The following is an 11,244-nucleotide window of genomic DNA, read 5'->3' as shown; positions in this document are numbered from 1 at the left end:
AGCATGCTTTGGGCAGCCAATTTGCTGTGTCTCCCCTATTCCCTTCAGCATCTCCGCGGCCGATTTCGCGTGAAGACGCGATTTGCTGAAGAAATTAGTGATTTTGTTTTCAAGGCTGAGGATGAGGCTATAGAGTGAATTCGACGGATATAAAAGTCCGCCGAGATCCCACAGCTTGCATGCCTGGGCTGGGAGATTTCCTGGCACATTTTCTTTGGAAACAAGACAGGCGTTTGTGCATTCATCGCAATTATGACAGAGTACGCGCTTTCTTGCTACATAGCCTGTGAGATAATACACAAGACGGGCGTCACTTCGCTCATCAGTATATGATGCATGATCTAAAGACACTTCCAGAGCATCAGATGGAAGTGTCTCATTGTCTTCCTCGTCGCCTTCAGTCTGATGCAGAACTTCTTCTAAAGAAAGGAGGGACTCCAATACCCCATCAGCCACATTGCCGCCCTTCGGACTTTTTGCCAGGCTATAGAAGCTGAGGCATCTATAAATAAACAAGTTATCCTGGTTAACCTCCCTGCCTTCTGCCTTTCTCTTATTTCCTTTTTTTTTTTTTTATAAATAAATGCATGCCAAATTCCTTCATTAACGAGCAGAAACGTCGGTACAAGAGCCTCGTTTCGCTGCTCCGAACGCATAATCTTTTGCGAGTGGCAGCTTAAATTATCGCTTGGCGTTCAATTATCGGTTTCCAAACGTAGCAGTTTCAGCGGCCTACAGTCACTCATTAACGTAGACTAGTCACGCATTAAGAGCATAAAAACTTGCATTTGTCATGAAGCTTGTGACTTGACAATTGCCCCCAGCAACAGAAATTGAGCACACATTTTTTTTTTTTACTAAAACAACTTTATTTTCATACATGTTAAGGTTTTCATGCACTGCAACTAGAGCACACATGGCTTTACTCTCCGCCCTTTCTTTTCGTCTTCTTTTTGGTTCATGCCTTTCAAAAAAAAGTGGACACGAGTTACGCAATAAAATCTCACCACACTTCTAGTCAAAACCACAGCATGCTTTGGGCAGCCAATTTGCTGTGTCTCCCCTATTCCCTTCAGCATCTCCGCGGCCGATTTCGCGTGAAGACGCGATTTGCTGAAGAAATTAGTGATTTTGTTTTCAAGGCTGAGGATGAGGCTATAGAGTGAATTCGACGGATATAAAAGTCCGCCGAGATCCCACAGCTTGCATGCCTGGGCTGGGAGATTTCCTGGCACATTTTCTTTGGAAACAAGACAGGCGTTTGTGCATTCATCGCAATTATGACAGAGTACGCGCTTTCTTGCTACATAGCCTGTGAGATAATACACAAGACGGGCGTCACTTCGCTCATCAGTATATGATGCATGATCTAAAGACACTTCCAGAGCATCAGATGGAAGTGTCTCATTGTCTTCCTCGTCGCCTTCAGTCTGATGCAGAACTTCTTCTAAAGAAAGGAGGGACTCCAATACCCCATCAGCCACATTGCCGCCCTTCGGACTTTTTGCCAGGCTATAGAAGCTGAGGCATCTATAAATAAACAAGTTATCCTGGTTAACCTCCCTGCCTTCTGCCTTTCTCTTATTTCCTTTTTTTTTATAAATAAACAATGCATAATTTACTCACAACAGCAGTCAAATGTAGTCGGATATGTAACATGTTTATACGACATGCAACGTTAGAAGTGAAAATTGATATTAAAATACCTCATGATGACAACAAACTGCGCGGGGGTCGGGTGATCATTGCCGCCACCTGCCTGCCGCACAATTCCAAAACAGCGCTCAAGGCAGTCTTGGCTTAGGCGAGCAGTCATCAGGTATTTGAAATTAACTTCCTCAGTCAAGTACTTCAGAAGGTGCTTTGTGCTTTGCAACGTCACACGCAATCCTACTGCGGTACTTTTGCTTAGAAAGCCACGCCCTTTTGCATGAGCTTCCCACAAATCAAGGAACTTTAGTGCCTGGTCTAGCACATCTTCCTTTCGGCTGTGAAGTCTGAAACGAAGCGTAGAAAAATGTTTGTCTGGCCATATTATTGACAGGGTAAGCATTTCACTCTTACCGTAAAGCTTCTTCTGGGAACCTAGAAGTCATAACCTCGACCAATTCCGCCAAGAGGCCAATAACTAGTCTCGTTGGTTCAACATTTGCATATCGAGCCTCGATTTGATCTTGGTAGAAATCCAAACCCCGAGACACTTGGGGACTGAAAACATGAAATGCCAGGTCAACTCGCATTTTCTCAAATCCATTTGGGAAGATATGCGATCGAGTCAGCTTTGGTGCCACTTTCAAGGTGATGGCACTGTTGTCAAGCTTCCACATGGTTGACACATGATCCCAATGGGCCTGTAAAATTTCCACATAGCATCAGGAACTGTTAAGCACTAAAATTAGCATTGAGCAATACGTATTAAGTCTAAAAATTGTGCAGAAATATAAGAGTAAGCCTACCCGTCCATTGTGGGTGTTGAAGCCCTGCTTCATCATGGTGTTTCTTACGCATTTCATAAGGTGAGGAAAGTCAGATATCAAATACAAAAATCTGTGTTTGTCGCACGGATGAACAACTCTGCATTGAATGTCACTGAGGGTGGCACGTACTCCAAGAATGTTCCACATGGATCTGTTCCAGGGCGCACCATCACAGCATATGTAATCCAAGTAGAGGCCGGCTTGCTCACACAGAATCGTTGCTTCTATCAAAATTTTTGTCAGCAGCCTGGCTTTCACGTTCCCGCTGGACGAAAATACACCTGAAGAGAAACAGAACATCGTAAGACGTTTTTACAAGTGTGCCACAGCAGTACTAGAAATATATTACCAATGATTTGGGTCCATTTCCCCACAAATGGCTGGAACATTATGACCAGCCCATGGTCAGCCTTCTCGTGTCTTTCACTGGCGTCGGTGAACTTGCCTAGGTCTACAAAACCTTCAATATGGGTGGAAGACTGCATGTCCAGATGCGCAGAGAGCTTCATTTCGTCCACTACGATGCCCCCATGCCTCTTCATTTCATCCATGTCTTTAACTTTGGCCTTCAGACAGCTCAGGAGTTTGGTATTAAACCCATAGGCAGCAGTGAATCCCTGTTAACAGAATAACATTAGCAACCATCTCTATTGCACACCATATAAAGTCACATACCTTGATGTATTTTTGGAGGCAAGCATGGCTTGGCAGTACAAGAATTTTGTGTGCTCTAAGATGCTCATACAGTCGTGCACTTTTCATTCTGAGGATGATACACTCAAGAAGCCATTCTTTACTGTAGTGGTATCCGCGCAATGACTTCCGTTTAGCGGCGTCAAAACAAGCCCGCACTGCAGCCTGTTGCTTTTTCGGAAGAAGGTTCAGCTGAAAGAAGAAGCTATTTGTAATGAATCTATTACAACTAAATGGGAGACTGTACCTTTTCCTCAAACACAGATGCGCTGATTTGTGAAGTCTTTTCTCGCATCTTCTTCAGGGCATCCTGCAAGGTAAGCAGCTTCATTTTCTTTTTCTTCAATGTACGAACTGCCCATTTGAGTCGTTGAACAGCTGTCCTTGCAAGTGGTCGCTTAATCTTTTTTTTCAGACGGAGCAGACGAGCTTTCAGTAGGTCTCTGCATTTTTTGCAGGCAGTGCAACGTCCAGATGAGCCATCTGTAAAGTGTACCATAATTGGTGAATAAGTCTAACCAAATCAGGTGCAGGCATCTTTACAGACTGTAATAAAATATTTTAGGCAGGGTTTTGGCAACTATTATATCTAACAATACCTTGTAACGAGGGCGATGAAGACCCATCGCAAGAAAGGGAGAAGGCGTGGTTTTGAGAAAGCTTCGTCATGCTTTCAGAATTCAATGGTTGGAACTCTCCTATTTTCCCAATTCCTACGCAGGGTGTCAAAGTGTCCGCGGACATGAGCAGATCCTGTGCTTGGCTTTGTGTCTGAAATCCACTTTTTTTGAATAGGAGCCCGTTCAGGAAGATGCTGCACTGTGCAGCTGCTCCTTCCTCAATTTCAAACAACACTATCTTGTTGTGAACAACAGGAGGTGTTGCATCCCTATCCAATTTAGCGGTCTGGTAGGATAATGCGTTCGTTTGCTCGAACGTCTGCATCGACCACAGTTCGCTAGGACGGTGAAGCACAGCGCTTAAGGCATGCAGCTGTTCGGTCAACGTGATATTGTCTTCTGAAATAATCACGCCATGGCTTGTCGCCGAGTTTGCTTCAGCGGTGTCGTGGTTCACACTAATTCTTTTGCCCGCAACAGTGCATTTGGCCATGCTTTTTCGTCTCTTTCTCTCCTTGGGCAGAGCTTTCGTCAAGTATTTAGGCAAGTTCGGAAAAATCGTCGGAACGGCGTCATTTGTTAAAGTCGGTACAGCGCGCGGCACGTATACGTCTTCCCCATTTATCTTATGTTTGAAAGCCCGCACGATAAACCTGCAAGAAAAAAACAGCAAATTGGTTAAGTTGCAATGCAGCATGCGACACGATCGAGGGATGCAAGTACGCAAAATTGGTCCACTGCTGAAGAGTGCGAACACCATGCCTTCAATGTTTTGCACATACCTTGGGTCGAAGTGCTTCTCGCACACCGCGGAGTACTCGTCAAGCTGTTTGTCCGCTCTTGGAATAGCGCGGGTCCATTTGTCGAACAGCTCCCTACACGTGGGAGCTCGAAAAAGTGAAACCTTCTCTGCTGCTGACGATTTATAATATCCGGTGTTGCACCCAGGCACAAAGCACCATCTCTGGGTCTTTTTTCTTGGTGGCATCTTCAGGAATTTCAGAGGGACCTAGCGCAAGCAGCGATTCACGACATACTAGTAATGCAGCGACTGTTAGCGACGAGAATCACAGCACACCTGAACCAAACAAAGCGGACCGTGCCGCTCGCTACCCGCGGCACTGCCATCAGCGCTCCTAGCGGCATCGGCGCACCGAGGGACCCTCTCCGGCACGCGAAAAGCGCCGCGCTTTTCACACCTCCCCATTCTAGCCACCCTACCGCCGTATCTGCTCCGTCAAGGCGATGCCCTCTTCCCTCGCGCCCCTCACCACGGTGACCTACTTTCACGCGTCGCGCAACCATTTCGGATTTCCCGCGAATCGCCCGGTTGCTATAGCAACTGTAGATAAAACCTTTTCTGTCTTGAAGTTGCCTCGTACCGCCGATAGGTATCCGCTGCCGGCACCTGACCGATTGACGCGCGCTGTTGCTACTTTATCTGGTCGATCGCGCCTCGCGAGTGTCCCCACCTAAAGAGTATATATCTTACACCGTGTCCAGGAGCGATCCATGCCGCGGCAAGAAAAACCCGTTTCGCGGCTGCTTTCGCGGCGCGCGTCTTGCCGCCGGCGGCGCGCCGCGCGCGTTTTGCCGCTAGTAGGGAGTTTTAGAATAGGGGGCCCAAACGTTTTGGGGCCCCAAAGAAATAGCGTCGACACCACTGCGTATGCGCGAGACGCTAACTGCGTTCGGGTTTTGCGTTGGGCACGCTATTTCACCGATTTAGCGGGAGCGCCAAAAGCAGCCCCAAAAGCTTTGCGTCAACAAACATGGCGGCACCCATCGAAGCGACGGCTCTCCGAGTACCAAACTCGGCTTGATTCTTGGTAACGCGTGAAGTTCGTAAGCTAGGAGAAGTGACTGCGGTTATCGTTTTCTCTCAACTAACGTGTGTAATGAAGATTGATTCATTAGACGCCGCTAATTCCGAATTCGATTGTCAATTTCATCGCTCATAGGCCTAACGTGGATTAGCTTGGCTGGTGAAGGCACGTCAAGTTGGTTACTCAAAATTAGGCGCAACAAATCACTTGCTGCTAATACAATAACCTCTCAGTTGTAATTAAACGCAAAACCACAAAAGTAAAAATTACTCTTCCTATCATAAAATGGTATAGTTTATTTTAATATTTATAATAGTTTTTCTTTGACACCGTAGTGGCGCTGCAAGCGCAAGACGCTATTCGCAAACGCAAAGCCCTATTCTAAAACTCTTCACTCTTGCATGCCCCAACGCTAACACCCGCACAGCTCTTTGGGGCCCCAAACTTCTGGGGCCCCTATTCTAAAACTCTACCCGCCGGGGTGGCTCAGTGAGCTAAGGCGTTGCGCTGCTGAGCACGAGGTCGCGGGATCGAATCCCGGCCCCGGCGGTCGCATTTCGATGGAGGCGAAATGCAAAAACGCCCGTGTGCTTGCGTTGTAGTGCACGTTAAAGAACCCCAGGTGGTCAAAATTAATCCGGAGCCCTCCACTACGGCGTGCCTCATAATCAGAACTGGTTTTGGCACGTAAAACCTCAGAAAGAAGAAGAATTCTAAAACTCTCTAGTCTGTAAGTGGCATAACAAACAATGAAGGTGAGGACCTTCGTGACACATTGTTACTGTACTTGGCTCTCAAGTGATCGCTCAGCGTTTACTGCTGGAGCAAAAAACGCCGGACGCAATGCGGGCGTATTATCGCGCTTGAATCGCTGAGCGCTGTACTCCCGGGCCTCGTAGACTAGAATTTCCGTCTTTTGCCGGAGACTGCGGTAACTGGTGGAAAGAAGGACAGCGATAACACGAAGCCTTTCCTTATCGCCTTATTTTCGCCAGTTCTCGTTCATCATGGGTTTGTCGTCAGCAGCTGTCCCGTCGTAGGAGGCCGCGCCGACAGATGGCGACGGAGAACGAGATAAAGTGCGCTTGCTCTAAACGGGTGTGGGAGAGCAAAGTATTCTGGGCCGAGGGTAATGTAATGATTTTGTTCCGATGCTATAATGCTTTTCACGCTTCGTCAGTGATCCGAGAAGCGGGGCGCCCACGTTATCGCCCCGATCGGCTAGTAGTGAACGGCCAATGATAAGAAAGGAATTTAATCGAGTGAAACGGCCCTTTCAGTATACCAGCGCACAAAACTTCGCAGTGCTTCTAGGGGGCAGCCATTTTTTTACCGGGCTGCGGGGATTGCGACAACTGGCGGAAAGAACGAAACTGCGATAACGCTCAGCGTGTTATCACGTGCTCGCTGCCGGTTTGCTCGCCGTGGCTCTATCACATTAGAGCACTGCACGGGCTCGGGCTTACCCGAAAGCCCGGGCCCGGCCCGGCCCGTGGGCCGGGCCGGGCCGGGTAGAGGAGTTTTTTCACGGGCTCGGGCCGGGCTCGGGCACGGCGTGTGCTTTTTGACCCGGGCCCGGGCCGGGCTCGGTTTTTTTGACGCGGGCCCGGGCCGGGCTCGGGCTTTCTGCGAGTTATTCTCGGGCTTCTCAACTCTGAAAAACATGTATTTTTCGGTCCCGGGCCGGGTTCGGGCCGGTTTCGAGTCGGGCTCGGGCCGGGCTCGGGTTAAAGGTAAAGGGGTGGCGGGCCGGGCCGGGCGGGTAACGTAGATTATTTCCGGGCCCGGGCCGGGCCCGGGTCTCGCCATAAAAGTTTTGATCGGGCTCGGGCGGGCCGCCCAATGTGAAAACGGGCCCGGGCCGGGCCCGGGCCGCAAAAATCGGCCCGTGCAGTGCTCTATATCACATTGATAGCCCAGCGTAGGTGGCACCGACAGCTGGCGACTGTGGTCGCGAGGAAGTGTGCTTGTTCTAAACGGGTGTGCAAGAGTAACGTATTCTAGCCTATCGAGTCAAGCGAAGCGCAAACCACAGATAACCAAATTCAACAACAGCAGACACTCCCATAGAGCCCAGCGGCCGAATTGACGTAGCGCACCAAGCCGATCGTGTGAACGCCTGAACAACACTACCGGTTTCGGTTTTGTGCGTGCGCGGTTTGAACACTATCTGGTACGCGCTACGCCGGCTGCGCTGATCGGTGCGGTATTTGTTTTATTGCGACATCAATTAAATGGACACTCCAGAGGCATTTCTGCGGTCGGCGTAGCCGTAAGGTTCTGTATAAAGTTCAAGGGAGATAAAATCGTCGACGTGCGAGTGAAAGCTTTTGCGTGGGTGAACTGGCTCGCGCACGAAAGGGAGGAAGGCGGGAAGGAAGCGCGCGATCTTCCGTGACGCGCAAAGCTCCGGGGGGGGGGGGGGGCTTTCTACTCTGGGCGGCCGCGCGTTGTATCTTGCAAACAATTTGCGACGGGGACAAAGTCCACCGTGCACTGGTTCCGCGGCTTAGTTCGCGCTGATGCGAGACGCAGCACGAAGGTCAATTCACTCGCTGCTGTTGCCGCGCTTCCTCCAGCGTTTTGACAAGGAGGTTCCGCGGTCATCGAGTGAGATGTGTTCATGTTACCTTGTGCGCGGTTGCCACCATGCTTGTTAATTTAGGTAGTATGCCGATGTTTGCAAGTATATACGGACGATAAGACTACTATCCTTACTTCGTATAGCTGTCCACTAATTTGCTATCACAATCGATGCTTCGCCTTTCGGGCAAAACTGGTGCGAGCTCTAGGGTGCGGAATCTTTGCTAGCCTTCATCGAAGCTGTCCTCTGTGCAACATGCAATTTCATAAAGTAGACGGAGACGGCTTGTGAAATCGGGAAGCGTTTGTCTTGCTCTATAAAAATGTTCGTTTCGAGTTTTCGGGCGTTCTTTCTTGTTGTGGTACCAGGTAAACGGCAGTAGTTCCCATATATGAAGGCCCAACCGCATGCACGCGATATTCAAGCGACAGCGACAAGCGACGTGACAGGCACACCCTGCCGCGCTGTCGTGTCGCGACAGGGTGTGCCTGTCACGTCGCTAAAATTAATTTAGGTGTAGCTCAAGGCAGCATCCTGGGCCCATTTTTATTTCTTTTATACATCAACGACATCGTCATCGTTGATGAGACGGTAGAGTACGTTATCTACGCTTACGACACGAGCATTTTCTCTGGTCGCTCCACTGTTGATTTAGTAAATCATGAAAACATGGCTCTTGAATCAATTCAGGAATGGTCCCAACAAAACCACCTGGGTTTAAATGTCGCAAAAACGAAAGCTTTGATGTTTCATTCGCGTCATAAGGTGTGCCCCATGCATCCGCTATTTATTAATGGTATATCGCTTGAATACGTACAGTCCTTCAAAACTCTAGGCGTCTATTTTTCTGCCACCATGTCATGGGATGCACACGTTGATTTCCTGGTTAAAAAACTTTCACGTACTATTCGATTCCTGCAGCGAAATTGTGCAGTGTTTCCGGTTAACACAAATCTACTTCTTTATAACGCGCTATTCTCTTGTACTCTGAACTATGGTGCTCTTGTGTGGGACACAACCACAAATGCTAATATTATGAAATTGTTTTTACTGCAAAAACGGTAAGGTGCCCAACTTGTCCCATACAGCTGAATTGTTTGCGAAATTACGCCTAGTAAAGGTTCCATCACATTACGAATACAGGCTTTTCCGCCACTACAAATTATGTACAAGAAAACAAGACAGCGCTTTGCAAAACATAGCGAATCTTAAGATTAATGCAGTTGCATATAACCCACGTAATCCGGAACAGTGGGAGGTAGCATGAAATCGTACTAACTATGGTAAACAGATGCTCCGATACCAGCTACCTTCACTGTTGAAACGGTTACAAAAAAATGATGTTGAAATTGCAAACATAACATAGCATGAGCTTCGTGATTTGTTCTTGTAAATTTGCCATAACATTACTTGATTTAATTCGACTGTGTATTTGCACCAATCCTTCCAATGTTCCCGCTTTTTCTCTATGTTGCCTTATTTCATAATTTGTTTAATGTAGCTAAAACTGTTTACATCAGGTTCCTGTTATCCTAATGTTTAACAATCTTCTACCGACATGTATAATTACTTCTGTGTTTATAATGTTTATCATTTTCTCCGATGTTATTTATTTCTTACATTTTTTGTCATACGCACTGTCCGTTGCTGTCATTCTAATGGGGCTGTCACCCCCTCAAACTACTCATTGCAGTAGCTTTTTGTGACTGCTCCGTTCTTTCTTGGAAAGACAAATAAAGCAAATCAAATCAAATCAAAAAACATAATTATCGGTCAGATCGGTACAACAAATTAAAATATTTCAAAATAGGCTCCTCCTACATCGATACACCCCTTCCAGCGAGATTTCCAGGCGTCGAAGGCGTCGCGGTAGGCCTTCTCCGGAATGTCCTTTAGAGCCTTGGTGCGCAGCAAGCCTCTTTGACTTTCTCAATTGTTCCGAAATGATGTCCTTTCATGGGAGTTTTCAAACGCGGAAACAATGAGAAGTCTGGAAAATCCACGACAGGACTGCAGGACAGCTGGGGAACCGCTGGCCTCTTGGAATTGGCCAGGAAGGTTGGCACGAAGAAGGCGGTTGGGTTTTGGCGCGTTGTCACAGTGAAGTTTCGAAACGCTCACGATGTCAGCCGAGAGGCGATGAATCCTTCGTTTGAGCCTCTTGAGCACTTCCACGTGGAATTTGGCGTTGCCGGTTTTACCGTGTGGTACGGACTCATGGTGCATGAGCCTCCTGATGTCAAAGAACACATTGAGCATGGTCTTGACCTTTGACTTGCCCATTCTGGCCTTCTTTGGGAAAGGGGACGCCAAGGTATGCCACTCGGCAATTTGCATATTTGTTTCGGGGTCACAGTCAAACACCCAGGACTTTGACACAAGTCCCAAAGTTCCTGGCACGTTTCAACTCGGCGCGTTTTATGGTCGTCCGTTACCACCTTGGGCACGATCTTCTCGCACACTTCTCGTATCTGCAAATTACTCGTCAAAATCTCGTGAACGCTACTTTTTGGAAAGTTTACTGCCTGTGCCAATAAACCGACACTCAAGCGATGGTCTGTGTTCAAAATATCTCTCACACGCGTCACGTTTTCGTCGGTGATGGTCGTTGATGGCTGTCCAGAGCGGGTTTCATCGCCGGCCTCTTCACGACCTTCTAAAAATGTGTTATGCCACCGGTAGACTTGACATTCCGACAAACATTTATCACCAAAGGCCGTATTTATCATATGAAATGTTTCCACTGCGGACTTGCCGAGTTCCACACAAAACTTGATGGCAATCCTTTGTTCCAATGTTATAAATTATGGCTTGCACATGAAATGAAAACGAGTTTCACAGAAAAGCCTGTCCTTACTTTCCAGATAGTCGCAGATGACTGAGCGTGCGTGAGCTTACTTCCCCATCCACCAATCCCAAAAAGTCTTAGCGCACTGCAGCGTGTAGTCGTTTCACAATATAATCACTGACATTACATTTCGGACAAACCCTGTACAAAGTACGCAGCACTGTATACACGGCACGTTTTCGTAGAAATATCTGAG

The 11,244-nt window shown here is 47.8% G+C and overlaps 1 protein-coding gene across 1 annotated transcript; it reads right to left on the bottom strand.

The window, feature by feature from the left end:
* Window positions 1-2,415: 2,415 nt before the first annotated feature.
* Window positions 2,416-10,483, bottom strand: LOC125944316 (uncharacterized). The gene is made up of 7 exons (XM_049664685.1): window positions 10,322-10,483; window positions 3,770-4,109; window positions 3,418-3,653; window positions 3,153-3,362; window positions 2,827-3,094; window positions 2,505-2,758; window positions 2,416-2,421 (listed from the first exon to the last, which is right to left on the bottom strand). Exons 1-7 carry the CDS (start codon window positions 10,481-10,483, stop codon window positions 2,416-2,418), a joined length of 1,476 nt encoding a protein of 491 aa, XP_049520642.1.
* Window positions 10,484-11,244: the final 761 nt, after the last annotated feature.

Source organism: Dermacentor silvarum, chromosome 3 (genome assembly GCF_013339745.2).
Source record: "Dermacentor silvarum isolate Dsil-2018 chromosome 3, BIME_Dsil_1.4, whole genome shotgun sequence".
NCBI lineage: Eukaryota > Metazoa > Arthropoda > Arachnida > Ixodida > Ixodidae > Dermacentor > Dermacentor silvarum.
This window is presented reverse-complemented; position numbering and strand designations above follow the sequence as displayed.

Bases quoted from the DNA above. Each gene is read 5' to 3' on its own strand.
- LOC125944316 (XM_049664685.1), bottom strand. From the start codon at position 10,483: ATGGGCAAGTCAAAGGTCAAGACCATGCTCAATGTGTTCTTTGACATC. The intron at 4,110-10,321 runs GTGAGCGTTTCG...TGGTCGATGCAG, and splicing joins ATCGCCTCTCGGCTGACATC to ACGTTCGAGCAAACGAACGC. The intron at 3,363-3,417 runs GTACAGTCTCCC...TTCTTCTTTCAG, and splicing joins CATCTGTGTTTGAGGAAAAG to CTGAACCTTCTTCCGAAAAA.